Source organism: Eschrichtius robustus, chromosome 10 (genome assembly GCF_028021215.1).
Source record: "Eschrichtius robustus isolate mEscRob2 chromosome 10, mEscRob2.pri, whole genome shotgun sequence".
NCBI classification, from domain to species: Eukaryota; Metazoa; Chordata; class Mammalia; order Artiodactyla; family Eschrichtiidae; genus Eschrichtius; species Eschrichtius robustus.
In genome coordinates, this window is record NC_090833.1 from 18,086,928 (window position 1) to 18,105,602 (window position 18,675).

At 49.3% G+C, this 18,675-nt stretch overlaps 1 protein-coding gene across 1 annotated transcript in view; it reads right to left on the reverse strand.

Annotated features, from left to right (window-relative positions):
• The window catches only part of PAPPA (pappalysin 1), a 254,556-nt gene that overhangs the window by 66,907 nt on the left and 168,974 nt on the right, over nt 1-18,675 (reverse strand). Inside the window, exons 11-15 of the mRNA XM_068552436.1 lie at nt 16,733-16,846; nt 15,647-15,782; nt 13,441-13,654; nt 5,834-6,002; nt 3,464-3,647 (exon numbers count right to left, since the gene is read on the reverse strand). Coding sequence (XP_068408537.1) covers nt 3,464-3,647; nt 5,834-6,002; nt 13,441-13,654; nt 15,647-15,782; nt 16,733-16,846 — 817 coding nt within the window. The remainder of the gene's footprint in view (nt 1-3,463; nt 3,648-5,833; nt 6,003-13,440; nt 13,655-15,646; nt 15,783-16,732; nt 16,847-18,675) is intronic.

Below are 18,675 nucleotides of genomic sequence, written 5' to 3' on the forward strand. Positions count from 1 at the left end.
ATCTTGAACGAGTTTCTTCTCCACAGTGCTCCTCAGCTCCCCAGGAAGGATTTGAGTAGTGCTTTGTCATTAGCACCTAGTGGTGGTCTGGACCCAGGGACAGCCCAGACCCTGTTATCTCCAAAGTAGGAGAATGATAAGAGGAAGAAAGCAGCATTCTCTTACGAGTGGTATGAGAATTCCTCTTTGGGGGTGACCCCTGTTTTTATGAGGAAGATGCCCTGATGAGACCCTTGGGATAAAGCGGAATCCTCCAGGGCTGGCTATCTGCTTCTGAGAAAGATGAAAGGGTCTCTGCCTGAGAGAGGATGTGAAAGTCCTAGAGGAAGGGAGGTCAGGACAGGATTCTGAGGGAGAGGGTAAGGGGTGAGGAAGAGAGCGGAGGTTGGGCGGGAACCTGGACACTGCAGGTTGTGGGCACACACCTCACGTCCCTATCTTCAGGAGAGTCTAAGAAATCAGAAGATGCTCGATGGTATTAGGTATCTTCTGGAAACTAGTGAATAGACTTGAGTTGAAACCTGAGGTTAGACAGAAGTAGACAGTGGGCCTTTTAGAAAGATTTTTTTTTTTTTTTTTTTGGCTGTGTCACGCGTCATGCGGGATCTTAGTTCCCCCACCAGGGATCGAACGCACGTCCCCTGCGGTGAAAGCACGGAGTCTTAACTACTGGACCGCCAGGGAAGTCCCTAGATAGATTTCTGTAGGATGAGCACATGCTTGCTTCAGAAGCCCCACTCCAGAGTTGATATCCAGGGCACCCCACATGGTCGAGGTGAGGCTGACGAGGTCATGGAAGTAACGTTGCAGTTTTAGCCATTTAATTAAACGTTTATGATTCTGATTTTGAAGTTATTTTTTTTTTTAACTTGAGAGTATTTTTTCCCTCGTGCATGTCTGCAGGTTTGGTCTGTGCTTTTAGTGGTCATTTGATAAAGGACCTTGGCGGGAGTGATTCTAGGGCTGTGAGTTCGCAGGGTATTTTGCGTACACCTGGGTTCTAAGGGGGCAAGTGAGTTTGTGGTGCTACCCTCATTATACCAGTTTTAGGGCCACACTCAGTGCTTCTCCTGGGTGGTGGCTGTTTGCCTGAGGACACTAACCTCCAGGTCCTGAGAGGAGCACGGAGGATGGACCGCGTCTCCGCAGCTCCCAGGACTAAGGCCTCCGTGGGACAAAGAGGTCAGGGGCCGAGAGAGTAGCCACTGCCGGGATTCTCATAAGGGTGCCCCTTGGAGATGAGTATTTACGAAGCACTTTCTCTGGCCTTGGCATTTTGTACACACCATTTGTTGTTTAATTCTCAACATGACACTTCAACGTGGTTGCTCCTACAGCCATCTTACAAGTGAGAGTCTTGAGGCTCAAGGATGTGAAATTGCTTTCCTAAGATCAAACAGTTGGGGCAGAACCAGGAGTGGCATCCCAGTCTGTCTGACGAAAGCTCACATTCTTTTTGCTTAAATCACGCTGCAGGGAAAGGAAAAACGAAGGGAGGAAAGGGAAGCAAACAAGAAATGTGGTAAAATTTTGTTTTGATCACCTCTTTATCTTCTGGCTTAAGAAGCATCATTAGCAAGCTCAAGAGAGAGGTAAAGGGACCTCTGCCCAGTTTTTGCTGCCAGAAGATCCAAGCCAAAGCATCAAACCTGGAATCTGAGCATCAGATGACGCTGAGAACCAAGGGCATGGTATGCCAGTGGGTCCTGGTGGGTCAATGTGGCCACTGGAGAGATGCTGCCCTGTGTTTTCAAGGGAAGAGCAAAGTGGGTATCAGCAACTATCAGAATGGCGGTCCTCCTGGGGCCATGTCTACATGGTGGGGTCACCCCCTCCACCAGAGTCAAGCAGAGAAGCAATGGCAGAAGGGCCTGAATCATTCTGATTAAGGATTATTATTAGCCACAATGAGGGCTGTAACAATCAATGCTAATTTATACACCTCCCTTTCCCAAGGGCCTCTGAGAGGTGAAGTGTGATTTCCTAGGCTGGAGTTACTGACAGGCCCCACTTCTGGGCAAATGGGGCCAAGGGAAGGGCTCAGGTAACCTGAAAGATGGAGGGTTTACAATTTCCACTGGTCTCTTCACCTCTCTCAGATCTCAATCTCTATAGCAGCTCAAATAAAATGATTTTACATTCAAATCTTCTTGGGTAAAAAAAAAAAAATGAGGGGACCTAAAGGATGTATCCCAGAAGTGTCTCCTGCTTTTCTTTTGGGGCAGTTTAGTGAGATTGCCGGGTCCTTCATTAATTTCTTAAAAGAAACATTTCTTATGGTATTACTTTCATCAGTTTATCCAGCCACCCAGTCTATACACTTTATTGAGTCTTACTATGTGTAGTAATCTTCTGAAGTTCTATATTTCCTTGAAAATTTGGGGACACTATTGACTTTCTCTAATCATCAAAATACCTGAAACTCATGAATTTGCAATATGACATCTAAGTTGAAGGGGATTTACACACCTCCCTCCAAACCGCCCACCCCCCACTCCACAGAAGTCCACTCATTCCCACTCTATAGAATGATGAACCCCAAGGTAGGACACCTGCTTAGTGAGATATCATTGGGGGTGTCTGATAAAGGGGCAATGTTTCCTCCGATAAACCAAGCAAAGGAGAGAGTCCTGGCACCTGTGAGAATTGAGTATAATGTCCAAATCCAATATGCAACTAGAAGCCAAGAGCGTCGTTCTGATAATGCCGCTAACTTGCTCTGCGATTTTGTACAAGTTCCTTCCTTCCTCTCACTGGACCTCAGTTTCACCATCTTTCCAATCATCAGTTATTCCTGACGAGTTTAAAGAGCCCTTTTAGTCTTGACAGTCTAGGTCACCCAGGCCAGCCTCTCACTCATTTCCAACATAAGTCCTCTTCTCCAGTTTGCCAGACTATGTCTTACTCACCCGAATACCCCTAGCATCCCGCCCACGAGATCCCCGTAAGCACTTTCCGCCCAGAACCACTCCTCTCTGGGCCAGCCCTTCCTCAGGAGAAGCAGTGGGCTTTGGAAAAAGACCTGGGCCCCATGGTGGAGCCCCCCCCACTAACAGCATGATCTTGGACAAGTTCTTTCACCTCTCTGAGACTGGATCTCCTCCTCTGTGAAAATGAGAATACTACTACTACTTACCTCTTAGGCTTACTGGGTCCTAAACCTACCCAGTGAACTAGTCATCTCAGTTCCAAATGTTACTTTCGTAGAATCTTTCCCTTCCTTCTACCCTCCTCCCCTTCCTTCTCGTCTCCTTCCTCTTCTGCAAGATTTGAAAGATTTTAGAGATGCCGTACGTATCCATACTCCACTTTCCCCTCAGCTGCACAGCAAGGCAGTCTACGTAAATACAATGGGCAGAAAGGAATCAGAAGCACAGACAAAATCCTGTCCGCCCCTTGGTGTTTGAGCCCCAGATGGAGGACCTGGAAGCAGCCTCCAGGTCCCCCACAGGAAGGGCGGTACCTTTCAGCTGCGCCGGGTGGCGGCACCGGAAAGAACACTTGCTGCCGAACGTGGTGCCCTCGAGGCAGGAGAACGAGGCGGCGTAGACGTGGTGCTGGTCCGGGACGCCGCAGTCCACGGGCTCACACGCCACCTGCTTGTTCCACTTGCCCTCAGCGCAGGTCACCGTGACACTGGGTCCTGCCTGAAAGGCGGGGGCGGGCACAGTGAGGAACGGCAGATGGAACCCCCAAGACGTGGCGAGACCCCCTTCTCCCCCAGGCTACGGCGCAGGGTCTTGCCAGGTGCCCAGAGATCAATGTTTAGTGTTTCTAGCTCCCTTTCCAGGATCCCAACAACTGTTTGAAGGAGGTGTTTCAGTTCCCACTTTACAGCTGCAGAAACTGAGGCTGAAGAGACATGAAGTGATTAAGCTCCAAGTTACGCAGCTGGAAAAAGGATAAGTGGGAATTGAGCCCAGGCTCTTCACTGCTGTCTGGAGAGTCTCTCAGATCATTATTTCCATTCTGTTGCTGAGAGTCTTAAGACTCAGACCTCTCGGGGCCTGATGACTTCACGAAATAGCCTCTGAAACACGGCACAGCAGTGGGACACTGGCTGTTGATCTTTGTAACTTTTCTTGGCCCTGGAGGAGATTGTGTGTTTCACCCTCTAGTGCTTGGCACAGAGTGGGCATCGCCAGGGGAGACTGGAGAGCTGGATTTGGTCCTGTGTGCTATGAGATCGTGGGCAGGTCCCTTTCCTTGAGTTGTCCCTTGGGCGTTGAACCCAAGGATCGCTCTAAGAGCCACTCCCTACCCTGAGATGTGATGGCTCAATAGCTGGGAGAGGTAGACGCGAAGAAGGAACGAGCCTGGGAAAATGAAAGGGTCGACAGGGATTTGACCCAAACTAGAAGACGGCAGAGCTAGGGGTGGAAGGGCGAGGCCACGCTACAGAGCCAAGGGAGGGACAGGCATCGACTGCCAAATCCCAGGGGATCGCGGATGCCAAATGTTGAGTTGCGATTTTAAAAGCATAGGACACTTTTCCCCTCTTAAGCACACATCCAAGGGAGGAGAGGTCCCTCACTGCCAAAACCAGCTTAATTGTTTCCACAGGACTTCAGACCTTCCGTGTCTGACACACAGAAGCAGGTGTCTAAGACAAGCAATTGAGGGTCCCAGAGGTCCCACGGGGACTGTGCAAACAGGTGTTCCCAACAACAAGGAACGCGCCCTGTGTACCTGGAGCACGAAGTGGGAGTCCGCTGGCAGGGCCCCCCAAGAGGCTGCACCTGGAATCCCCAAACCTCAGGGCTTAACTAACTGCCACTCCCCTCACCCACCCGAGACCCCATAGCCACACTGGCCGAAGCAACGTTCTGCTACATCTCAAGTCCACTCGCTGCCACTACCCTCACGCAGGACTCGTCCCTCTTCCACACGCTCTTCTGATGACTTCCCGATGGCTCTCCCTGCGATCAGTCTTCCGCCAGACTCCAAGCCTCACCCAGGTGGGCCGCTGGAAGGACCTTTATCCACCATGATCTGACCACGCCACTTCCTTCAACAGCTCCCTGCTGCCCTAAAGATGACCCTCAAACTTCCCGACCAAGCTAATAGGGCCTCGCACCAGCGCCAACTTGCTTGCCCCTCCAGCCTCATTGCTTGGGTGAGTTCAGTAAAAGAAACATCTGTCTGCGGCGTGCTCCTTCCCACCAATGGGCATCCACATACCATTCCTGCCTGTGCCCAGAGCCTGCCTCCTTCCCTCCCCACAACACGCGCCCCTCTGTCTGTCTCTCTAGTTCTCAGTTTTCATGTCGCTTCTTCCAGGGAGCTTTCCTTGACTCCCCTTGTGCTTCCACAACACCCTGCACTTCTCTTTACAGTGTTTAGCACACTGTGGGGCCATCACTCACTCATCTTCTGCTCGTGGTCACTAGTCACTAAGCTCCTTGAGTGGAGGAACTAGGTTTAGCTCAGTGACCTTTTTTCTCTGGCACCTACTATAGTATCTGGTTCCCAGTGTGCGGATGTTCGAATGAATGAATGAGCACCTCATTGACAGAGGGTTCACCTCTTCTGAAAGCAGCACATTCGACTGTAGCAGAGTTCTGACTGTGATGGTTTCAGTACAAAATTCATGCTCAGCCCATGGTTTTCCAGATTTGCAGCCTATATGGGGACTCTGGTACATGTTGTATGTTCCTCTGCACGGGAATCCCAGATTGACTCCCTCATTCATTCAATCCACACCTATTTATTGAGCATCTACTATGGGGCAGCAGTACTTTTAAGTGCTGAGGATTCAGCAGAGAGCAGGTTCCACACCCGCTCAGCCTTTCCTGGGCTGGGGAGGAGCTCTGGGCCCGGCACCTGCGCACACCTGGCTTTTGATCAGCTCATCGTCCCGCTGTATCTGGAGCACGTAGCCCGTGCGGCAGCTCACGGTGCACCGGGCACCGTGGTAGCGGTCACTGCTGGAGCAGTTGAGAGAAGCGTTCTCCACGGCCAGCTTCGGGCAGTCATTGGCCTCACATGCGAAGTGCACGCAGCTGAGGAGGAAAGAAACAAGAGGGTGAGTGGGCGCTTTCTTGCAGGACGACTGCACTCCAGCTGGAAGACAAAACCTCACGGGCTTCCTCTCCAAATCTCCGGAGGCTGAAACTGGAGACACAGGGAGTGAACAAGACTCTGGAGGCAGTGGTCAAAGTTTATCGCTAAAAGCACAAGTTATGGAAACAGACAAACCAGAGTTCAAATCCTACAGCTTAAAAACCTTATATGTTATGAATCTTCAAACCTTGCAGAACCTCAGTTTGTCCGTCTGCAAAATGGGGATCATTACGATTACGGCAAGTATTCTTTGAGTCTCTTATCTGCCAGGCACTGAGTTGAATGAAAGCCTCTTCATATTTTATAATAGTACTCACTTCCGAGGGTCGCTGTGAGAATTAAATCAGATAGTTCAGCAAAAGCACAGAGTGGAATTCCTGGCACACAAAAGCACTCAGTAAATGGTAGCTAATGGTATGACTAAATCTATGCTCTATTACCTAGAAGCTGTCTAACTTCGGCAAAGTACATCACCTCTCTGAGCTTCAGCGTACTCTCAAATTCGGCCAACCTATAGGTCCGTGAGATTCAACTGAGGTACTGAAAGTAGAAGTCTTTTATAAACTGTAAAGTGACTTATGAACTGTTAGAAAAGTTGTGCAGAGATCATGCCATTCATCTTCAAGTCCGAGCTCCATGTAAGTTTCTACAGGAAGCTTTCTCGTGTCCCAGGCAAGTTCCCCTGCCGCACTGGGCCCTCCTTTCTCTAAAAGCCTGGTCTCTTGCTTCATGCGTTGAAAACACAGGTCCTGGGTGCCCACCATGGGCCAGAATGTGTGCTAACCCTTAAGGAAACGGAAAAAACATAAAACCCCTGTGCTCAGGTGATCTTTCCCCTCATATTACCGTCATGCAGACGCTTAATAACATTAGTGACTATTCACCGATTGCTTATATACATGAGCTCACCCATCCTCACGGCAACCCTATGAGCTAAGTGCTATTCATTTTACAGTTGGAAAAATCGGGGACCGGCAGGATCAAGTTACGTGTTTAAGTTCCCATCCAGATGTGTGCCGCCCAAGTCCTTGCTGTTAACCTCACTCACACCTGGACAAGAGCTTCCCTGAGGGTAGAGATAACGCCTGTTTCACCTCCGTATACTTCCCACTGCCAACAAAAATGCCTCGCGTGAAATAGCTGTTTCCTAAACAACAAGAAACAAATGGTGGCAGTGTCTTGCAATAACTCTTAAGCACTTTGCAGACGTTGAGATGCTGATTTTGAACACTGAAAGCTTCCAGGAGGCAGTTCTCTCTAACTTGCCCCTCTGACCCTGTCTAACCCAACGCCTGGCATACAGTACGCACAGACAGCGAGGTTGCCATCCAGAGCCTCAAAGCTTTCTTTTTCCTGTTTCTATCTAGGACACAAGGAGTGGTGGGTGGTCAAGCCAACTTAAGAAGAAATTCCCAACTCTTTTCTTGGTGCCAGTTTCCAGGATACCCCACTGAGGATTTTATAGGAACATGGTTACTCAGGCCCACTCTCTATCCCCTGCTCAAAAGTATGGTAAGAATTAAAGTGGGATAAGTGGGGTGGGCGGTGTGGGGGGCCGGGTGTGAGGAGCTAACATCTCTAAAACTTGTCACAGACAAATTCACTTTTAAAATACGCAGACAAGGGCAAGCCTTAGCTTCAGGTCTCAGACCTGCACCGATGTGAGCTTTGCAGTCTCCACACACCGCGCCCCCCCCTTTCAGAAAGGCAGGGTGAGTGGGATTAAGTGACACTTGCTGAGACGTTCTGATTCTCCGCCCTCTTTCCTGCTCCTGACAGCCTCTGCGGTGCTCCATGCGGAGACTGTAGCTGTGGAGTCAACCGCAAGGTCTTTGACACCAAACAATGCATCTGTTCACGTTGTGTAAGCGCTGGGGGAAAGAGCCACATGGTTCCAATTTAAATAGATTTACTCTGTAAGCTACCAGCTTCCAAGCCAGTCTTCTGACCTTTACCTTACAGTTTGGCCGTTCTCCGCTCTGCACTCCCAGGAGGTCCCTGGGCTCCCATCTGATGACCACCAGGGGGGCTCTGGGAACCCTTTTTGAAAGACAATGGCTCTGGGGCTTCTCTGGGCTACGGGGCCATTAAGATAAAAACAGCACCCTCCCTCCTTCTGTGCTTATTAAGGTTCTTCTTTGTAGGAAAAGGATAAACTGGAAAACTCGGTTTCCTAGAATGGAAAGAACCTAGGGCTTATAGCAAGTGGGCAAATTTGGGAGCCCCAGCTCTGCCATTTATCAGTTGTTTGATCTTGGGAAGTTATGTAACACCCTGAGCCTCAGTTTCCTCCTCTGTCAAGTGCAGGTGATAAAATGATCCACCTCTCAAGACTGTCAAAACCAGGGGACGTGTCAGCCACTGGCTCATCCATTCAACACACCTGCCTGGGGCTCTCACCGCGCAGCAGACACTGTTCTAAACACTAGGGCTACCGTGGAAGAGTCCCGTCACCGTGTGTATTTGAGGAGGGAGGACATGTGCCCAAAAAAAGTAATCGATAAGCTTGTTTTAGATAGTGATGCATATTGTAAGGGCACTAAAAACCCAGGTGACATTATAGAGGGTGACTGTTAGGGGAGGGGTGGGCAGGACACTACGCACAGAGGGGTCAGGGGCAGCCTCCTCGGGGACACCTGAACTAAGACCTGGATGAGAGGAAGGGATTAGCCATAGCCATACAAAGGTTTGGGGCAGAAGGAATTCCAGGCAGAGTGAAGGGCATGTGCAAAGGTCCAGCACAGGCTGGAGCTCAGCGTGTTTGCAGAGCCGAAAGGTCAAGGCGTGAGAAATGCTTTAGCAACTATGACGCTCCACGAGAAGGCGGTCTCTCTCCTCTGGCTCTTTCTACTATGAAGGAAAACACTCACTGGTCATATGAGTTACCGGACCAAACAGGTCTACGCTCTAATGGGGAGGGCGGCTTTGGGTCAATGAGACCAGTCAGTTTTCTTCATTGCAGGACTTCTCAGAACCTTGAACGTTCTAATGCACGTGGTGGGTTTTCAGAAGGGACTCGTGTGCACATCATTTTCCAAGCTCTGATAACCTTTCTTCGTGGCATGTTTCTTAGGACTAGTGTCCTCCAGAACACACCTTAGGGACTGTGGAGTCCCTGCTTTTTCAGCACATTTGTCTAAACCTGGCCTACAGGAACAGGAAGGAAAGAGGAAAAGGAATTAATAGTAACAGGTATTGGCAGCTGTGTTTTACCTAGGTTATCTTCCCTGCATCCTCACCATAACTCCATGAGGTAGTATTATTGTTCCCATTTTTTTTTTTTGAACGATATATATTTTTAAATTTATTTATTTATTTATTTATGGCTGTGTTGGGTCTTCGTTTCTGTGCGAGGGCTTTCTCTAGTTGCGGCAAGCGGGGGCCACTCTTCATCGCGGTGCGCGGGCCTCTCACTATCGCGGCCTCTCTTGTCGCGGAGCACGGGCTCCAGACGCGCAGGCTCAGCAATTGTGGCTCAAGGGCCTAGTTGCTCCGCGGCATGTGGGACCTTCCCAGACCAGGGCTCGAACCCGTGTACCCAGCATTGGCAGGCGGATTCTTATCCACTGTGCCACCAGGGAAGCCCTGTTCCCATTTTTGAGAAGAAGAGATTAAGACTAAGCGAGTTTAAATTGCTTGTCCAAAGGCACTCGGCATGGACAGGGTTCCAGCACGGATCTGCCTGTCTGTCCCTAAGTCCCTGCTCTTCCCTTTGCTGTCCCGTTAGTTGGAAAGGGTTGTGTGAACACATTGTCCAAAAATGATAAACATTACCCCAAATAACTGCCCCTCCCAAATAACTCCCTGACACAGCTCTGTCATTTCTGAAACACAAAAACAAAAATCAAAACAAGGAAAACAAAACAAAACAGAAAAGCCTCTGCCTTCATTAAAAAAAAGTGGGGGGAGGATTTCATACCAGTGATGGGCTGTCAGTAAAAATAACAAAAGAAAGGGAAAAAAGAAGACATTTCTCAGAAGGGAGGAAAGTGGCTGATGCCAGTGGGGGAAGGGACACAGGTAATTTTACCAATAAAATTCTCACAGCCTGGGTGAAGGTGGAAACACCCCCTCTCCCCACGCAGAGATAATCAGATACTTATGAATTTTCTTTTCTTCTTATACATATTCAATTCATTTACTTAGAGACTCAAGTTCCATGTAGGGGTAGGTCCTTAAGTGATCCCACAGTCAGTCCTTTAACTGCTGCCCCCGAGGTCAACTGAAAGGGCCCCCAGTCGTGCATAATGGGGGATAGTATGTACCCCTCAACCGGGACAGGCAAGGCCAGAGGTTAAAGGGCTGGTGAGGGCTCCTCTCCTGGCTCCGTCCCCTGACCCACGGCTTAGCTTCTGCTTAGCTGCAAGCTGCTTAGCCTGCTTAGCTGCAATCATGCCATGCGCTGTGGCGATGACAACAGGCAGATTGTTTATAAATCATGCTGAGCTGCTCAGATGGGGACAGCCAGAAAGAGAGCACGCTCAACACTGGAGAACGAAGGGCAAACTACTCTTGGCACACCAGCTTCAGGACCGCTAGAGAAGCGAGGCTGAGAGAATGATCGAGACTCGTTTTCCTGCCCAGAAACGAGGCTCCTTATTTCGTTTAAGGAACTGCTCCTTATTGCAGTTCTAGAAGCGAGCCGGTGATGTGCTGGGTGCAGCCCTGGGAGGCGAAGTCAGCAGCTGCGGGTCCGGCTGCCCATCTGAATGGCCAGGTGAGCCGAGAGGGGTGTGGCCAGTGGGAGACCACCTGCCGGCCAGAGCAGGTTCTCCCGTCCCGCGTTGCCGAGCGGGACAGAGGGCCTGGTGTTTCCAAGTCCTCTGATGTGTTCAAGAGGAGGAAGAACTGTGGTCTTTAATACTTACTCTCCTGATAGTTAAATGCTGCAACTAATTAAAGAAGGGGCCGAATGAGGGCCAAACAAACACAAGTTGTTTGTGGCCTAGTCTGGCCTCCGGGACACAGCTGTTCTGACACCTCTGATGAGGAGGGACGAGCTTTGACCTGCAAGTCCTGAGAACTGGATTCCAACGCCATTGGGTTCTGCATCCTAACCCACTGGGCGACTCTGGGAAACACTTCCCCCACCTGGACCTTCGGTTTCCCATCCTCAAATGAGGACGCAGAACCAAAGAATCTCTTCCAGCCTCGCAGCTTTCAGGGATCAGGTTAGCGTCAGGACAAAACAATATATATAACGTATAATTTCGGAGCCCCTTGCAATGAGAACACGTAGACTTTGATAATCCCAAGATGACAGACTTTGATAATCCCAAGATGACAGACTTTGATAATCCCAAGATGGCTGCATCTCCATCACTTAACTCAGTCTCACTGACTAAATGCTCACAAGTGAGCACATGAAAAATCCTTTTCTCTCCTGGATGTGCCTGGTCCTGGTGGGCACAGTGTGGCTCTTAGGGGCAGACAAAGCAGGATTTTACCTCCCATTGCCTGGATGGCCTTGACTCGCTCACTCTGTCTATACCCCACTGGACGGGGGTGATAATGAAATAAGATAATGAAGCCAATGTGGGTCCCTTCCTCTTCCCTCTCACCCCTTCTAGTTCTTGAGGATCACAGACTGTTCGAACTGAAAGGAGCCACAGAGAACACGGATCCATCGCCATCGTCATTTCACACGTGGGGAGACTGAAGCCCAGAGAGGAGGAAGGCCTGGCTCCCAGCTCCACCACCAGCCAGAGACAGGGCAACGTTCTGCCCCAGTTCAGTGTTTTTCCACAACAGGTCAAAGAACTCAACACACACTTATTGATGGACTTGTTTCCAAGGTTAGACACTTCTTACTGTTTACTTCAGGCACGGGAACTGCTAATTAAGGATTCAAAGAAGCCAGTGCTGGGCTCAGTGAACTCGGGGATGGTCTTGGTGGCTGGCTAAGGATGAGAAAGCATTGCAGAGAAGGCCTGATGGATTTGCAGTTTCCATCGACACTGTTTCCCTGGGTTCTGAGAATTAACTTACTTTTATAGCCTGGAGAGCCAGGGATGAAAAAGCCCTCTCAGGGTGAAATACAACAATGAGTGATATTTAAGGAGCTCTTTCGCCTCCGAAGGATTGCGACAGACTTTGTACAACAGAAGCTAGAGACAGTGGGTGCAAAACAATGTGGGTTTTGCAACCACCTTTTGTGTCCTCTGTGGTAGCAGGGGCGTGGGAAAGGCTGGGGTCCCCCTCCCCACTCCTCTTTCCTCTCCTGCTCCCAGGTATACGGGTCAGGGCTGAACTGCCTTTCAGAGGGCCTCGCTCGGGGGGAGCCCACAGAGACCCCAACTCTTTAAACAAATGTCAGAGATGACGTGGGACCCTGAACCAGTCCTTCCTCTTGTGAAAACCCAGAGGCTAACGTGGAAGTTTGGACACTGTGGATGTACAAGATGAGCTCCGAGGCTTCTCCCGGCTCAACTCTAAGAACTTTGTGCAGAATTCTGTGCAGAAAAGCACCACCATCACATCAGAAAGCGGTGATAAATACTCTCTATCAATACATTACCTTTGCACAGTGCTTAATAGTTTGTAAGAGCACTTTTGCCTGCAGCGCGCCGTTTAATCCTCACGGCCACCCTATGGGGTAGATACTCTCACCCGTTTTTATTCCAAAACAGACGACTGAGACTCAGAGAAGTGAAGCGAGTGCCTTGTCCAAGGGCACAGTCAGGAAGGGGCAGATTCAAACCCAGGTAAGAGTATCATTAAAGCTCACATTCTTTCTAGGAGACAGCGTCCTCTCTTAGCTCCAAACTAGGTGCATTAACAGATGCCAGATCAAAGGTACTGATGGAACAATGTCATGCAGTTAAAAGACAGACACCGAGACCACTGGGAGAATCTCTCAGGAGCTAGGTGTGGGGAAGACATAGAGGTTTACCCAACGCTGAAATATACAGTGAAGTGGGATGAAGCAAACAGTAGTCCCCTGGCATCCCCCTAAATTTAGGAGGGTTATGACTCTTGCCTCTGCTACTTAGGAAGCAGAATATTCCAGTACTTCAGAGCTGAAAGAGAGCTAAACCACCTCTCCTCTCTCCACCCAAACGAGGCTGCTGAGGCCCAGAGAGGGAACGTGATGTTTCCAGGGTCATCCCGCAGGCCACCGTCAGCTCTGGGACTGCAAGCCAGGTGAAGGAGGTCTTCTTTCCACAACATGCTCCTGCTGCCCTCCCTCACCCCTGGAATTCAGAGACATGTGGGCCTCCCGAGCCCAAAGGCAGAGTTGACCAGAGGCCAGAGGACAGGGAAGGGAGAAACACACAGACTTTTTACTGCAACACATATGGCTGCCCGGTTCCAGAATCCCTTCTTCTCCACTCGGCTACAAAACGGCCCAGGGCGAGCCGACCCAGGGTGCCTTACCTCTGCTCGGCAGAGCTGTAGGTCTCCCCTCTCTGGCAGCTGCTCAGGGTGACGGGGTCAAAGTTGTCGAAGGAACGGAGGGCCACCCCCGAGATGGCGACCAAGGGTGAACTGAAGCGCACACGTACCGCCTGGCTGTGGTAGAAGGGCTGGCTGAGGTCGTGGACCACGGGGATAATCAGGGGATTGTTCCTGCAGCTCAGAACATGGAGGCCTGTCAGGGGAGACAGAGGGCCGAGGGGCCAGGCTCATTACTCACGGCCAGTCACGCCCTCCCCAACGGGCCCTTCCCGAAGCCCCCAGACCCTTTCATGTCACTGCACAAAAGCACCATTGGGTGGCCAGTGGGGATTTTGAGTTTGATTGAAAGTTTCTTTGTCTGCCTTTTTCTCTTGGTTCCAAATCTTTCCAATCCCCTTGCCTCACTGCCCCCTAAGCTTTCCCTTCACCTAGGGCTCACAGCCCCTCCCCCTCCCCCAAATGGCCACCCCTTGGCCAAGCACCACTGGCCCTCGCTTCCCTCCCACATTGCATGAGGGCTTGCTGGTCCGAGTTGCTAGTTTTCAGGCTGCCTTCCCGGTCTGTCATAAAAATGATGGAAATAATTCACAGGAATAAGTCATTCCCGGGGTAAAAAGCCTACTCTCATTTTTAATCGAGGAATCTGGGAGCAGCTCTTGTGACGTAAGGACCTCTGTACCCATTCTGCAAAGAGGAGACAGAGAATCATGATTAGGAGGTGGCTTTCCAGAGGGATACAGAAAAGCAAGCCATATAAAGTCCAAGGAAAATCCAAACTTGCTTCACTCAGAAGCTCTCAGTTCTTTCTAGAAGTCCCCAGGCTTCGAAAAGGAAGGGGGGAGGGAGAGGGACAGGGAGAAAAGGTACATCAGAAGGGGAGGGAAGGGAATGATGGGGTGGGTGGGAGTTCAGTAAAACCGAAGCTGGCTTTGGTGTTTGATGGACATCAGTTCAATTTTTGGCTTAGCCGCTTCTTTACTACGTGAATGCACCAAACCCCTAACACTCAGTGCCTGCATCTGAAAAATGGGACGATCCTAACCATGTCCTGGGAGGCCTGCTCTTTGGGGACATGAGGTTCCCAGTCCGGCAGGTCCCCTTCTGTGGTCTACTGTCTTAGAGCTGCAGAGCCTCTGCAAGGGGTGCCAGGATGCTGAGGACACAGGACAGGAGACCCAGTGGGGAGGGACATGTGGACACCCCAGGCATCAACCAGCAAGATCTAAGGACCTTCGCTGGAACCTGACTCTTCCCTACTCCTCTGAAAATCTCTCTGCAGAGCCCTTTGCGATGCCAGGACAGCTATGAAAATATGTGCTTCTCACTTAGGGACATTTCCCAGGAATCCAGATAAATCCAGAAGGGTTTTCTTCTTCTTCCTTATTAACGTGTTCCCCCTTGCCTTGAAAACTAACCAAATAAGTAAACATAAAAACAAAACAAAACCCCTCCTCCTGCCTTGGCTTCTGCTTGACCCTGAAGTGACCCCTTGCATGCTTGCATCCTACGGCTCTTTGAAATGAGCTCCCTGTGGAATGGTGCGGGCACAGCTTTGAAGCCTGGACTTCAGCACTGGCTTGGAATTCCAAACTCCTGGCCTGGCTGCCCAGAGGTAGACGAGGCAGGGTGTCTGGGAAGTGTGGGAGGGGGTGATGGGACTTCCTGAGCGCTGGGTGTTGTGCTCTGCACGGGTCACAACGTCTCAAGCAATGGCTCGTTTACTATCACGGACACCACGGCTATAGGGTAAAGAGCGGCAGGCGACGATTCTGAAAACCTGGCTCCCCTGCTCTCTTGCTGGCTCCTTCCACGTGACCTGGGCCTCTCGATGCCTCTCTTTGGGTCTCGGGTGATGACACACATAATGGGAAAGAACCTTTACTCAGTCTCCTTCCCAGGGTCTTTTGAGGATCTCATGGGATGCCTGAGGGTAAAGGCGTCGGGTAGAAGGGAGCTACTGAAAGGAGGACTTTGACATGAACCCCTTATGCCCGTGGCTGTCAGATTCGGGCTTCTCTGGATACACAAACACATCCTGATTTGAAGGCAACCAGAATGGCAAGCAGAGAAGCAAGAAAGAGGAAAGGGGAGGGAAGAACTCATCCTCAGCCGATCCTTACAACCACCCGCAGGCATATGCAGAAGCAGGTACCGAGAGCACGCCGCACCTGAGGGCAACGCTCACCTAGATCGTGGCTCTGGTCTTTGGTATCAAGCAGCTGGACGCTGATGGTTTCCTGCTTCTGATCCCCGTAATAGGTCCCGTCGGTCACCAGGTGGACGATGACAGCTGCAGCAACCATTGGCTGAGAAAAGTACGCCTGAAACGCAGACGACACAGGAGGCTCATTCAGGCAGCCAGGCACGCGGTGCGGAGGCAGCCATGGGGCGGGGGTTTTGAGGAGAATCTTCCATTTCGGGAGCTGGACGACTTATCGCGGTCCCGTGATGGGAACAGGTGGGCAGTGAAACCTCAGAGGGAAGAGCACAGGCTCTGAGGTCAGAGATCGTTCTAACGTTGGCTCTGCTCTTTCCAAGCTGTGTGACGTCCAGTGGTGGCTGTGCTACTCTGGGCCTAAGTTCCCTCACCTCCAAGTGATGGATACGTAAATAGCTACATCACAGGATGGCTGGGAGGCTCCAGTAAGAATACTGATAGTAAGGGGTCTGGCATACATTATAACCACGCAAAATGGTACTTATTATTATTCATCACTTCTCCACGCTAACTAACCTCTGCACTACGCGCCGAGGAGACAAAGGTAAATAAGATACATGCCCTTGCACTTCTGTGGATGGTGGAGTTCAATGTAGGTCAGTAACACACAAATCAAAACTTGAAACAATCACAATCCGTAGTCAGGAAGATGGGCCCGTAGACAGCTATGGAATACCAGGGCACTTGACAAGAGCCCGCCAATAGATGACCACACGTGGAGGACTAAAAGGGAGAGGACAGTCCCTTCTCTCTGTGGGGGTCAGCAAAAACTTCAAGGAGAAGGCAATTTAAAAGGCCTTGAACAATGATGGTCTTCCAGGCAGATAAATGGTATCTAAACTCTTGGCCAAAATAAGAGTGACTAAAGGCATCCCATGAGCAATTAAGGGATTCCATTCCAGGAAGCATCCCGCTGCTAAGTGTTTTCTTCTCTGTCCTTACAATTAACACCCTCAGTGGGTAGACAAAGCCATCTTGAGAAAGGGTCACAGGAGGCAGTGCCTCCTGGGGGCCACTGCTGGAGAATCTAAGGCTCTCAAAGCTTTGACTTACCCGGAGCCAGAAAGTGGTCTGAGCCAGCTGGGAGTACGGGTAGCTGATGGTGCAAGGGTACCAGGCATGCTGGGAAATGCCTTCACTGAGATCTATCACCTTGGTTCGACACACCTGGAAAAAGAAAAAGGGAAACAAATGTTTTAGAGGGTCTCAGAGGTTGAGTTAAATTCAACTTGACAAAACTTTACTATCCGCCTATTTCGTTCTTGACACTGCAGGAAGAAATAGGGATGAACTGACAAGAGTCTATTCCGGGAGCCCACATTCTAATGTAGAAGAGAAAATCTTCAGTGTTATTAAGGAAAGGACAGATAACACGTTTTGGTGGTAGAGATGTCAGAGACATTCTCGTGGGGACGAGTCCTGGAAGAGTTGACATTTGAGTTGGGTCTGGAAGAACAGGGTAGCTACGAAGGGAAGGGCATTGCACATGCAGAGAATAGAAGCAAGGGCTCAGAGGAAAGCAGAAGCCCAGAATGATTAGTGACAAGCTGCCTGGTATAACAGAGCTTGGGCAAAGTGGCATCAAAGGCAGGCCTGAGGGCTTGGATCTCACAGACTCTTGAATACCAAGCAGACCACTTTAGAGCAAATCCGTCAATTGTGCTCAGAGTTACATTAATGACAGAACAAAGACTATGACAATGTGAGCATTTGCTTTCCCCAGAGAAAATCAGCTCTACCATTTGTATAGATTTGCATATACACACACACACACACACACATTCATTCTCTATGATAGATATATCAAATTGTACTAAAAGAAACATGAAGCATGTAGAGACAAGTAGTATTGTTCAAACTGAGGAGTATCTTGTGTATCCAAATGTCATTTCATTCCATTGGTTCAATCATTCATTCCAATAACATTTATTGAGTAACTGCTATTTGCCGAGTACCCTGGGACAAGACGGCAGACGGGTCAGATGCTACGGACCTTAGAGTGACAGTGTGTACAGACATTCATCAAGTAATCACATATGCATACATTACTATAAATTGTAGACTAGAAAAGAGCTATGATGGAAAAGGAGAGGAACAGCCGAGGTGTTCTTGAGATTGGTCAGACTTTTTGCAGAAGGTCATCCCAAATTAGAGCTTTCCCTCCGACCTCTAATGCGGCTCCTCTCTCCAATCTTCCCCGGGAATTTGGGCCTGTCATTCCACACCTGCGGGTCTCAGGCTACGCATCTGAAAAGTAAGGCCAACCTAAAGAACTCTAAGGTCTTATAAGCTATGAAAAAAAGTGAGATAATCTAATCTCAATCATGTAAAACAAACATACACATGTAGAACAAACAAAAAGAAAAGGAAAAAAATACATATACAAGGATCAAGACTATCTATTCCAGCCAGATCTATAGTAGCAAAAGATTAGGGAGAGTTTATATGTTCACCTGTTGAAGAAGGGATGAATAAAATATGATATATTCATATGATAGGATTCTGTAAGCAAAAGAATATTAAGAGGACTGAATGAGATTCAAATGTAGCGATGGTCCTAACAATATTTAACACCTGGTTCAGTATGGACCCTGGCCAAGCAAAATGGAAGCCCTATTTGTGAGTTCATAGATCTCAACATGGGGAGATTGCAAAAGCATAACACTGAGTGACTAAAAAAGAACAAGGTGTTAAGTGTATTATGACGCTATTTATAAAAATCATGCAAAGCAAGACTATACCCAGGGATTCATATACATGAGTGTAGAAGAATTAAAAATAGCATGGAAAAGTTACACATCAAATTCACTAATCAAAGTCAAGCTAAAACACATGGCTGCCCTGTAATCCACAATTGCGAGATGCAATGGTTTTTTTAAAAATAAACATTTTGTTTCGGAGTAATTTTATATTTACAGGAAACTCGCAAAGATAATACCAAGAATTCCATATATGCTTTACCCAATTTCCCTTAAAGTTAACATCTTCAGTTTACT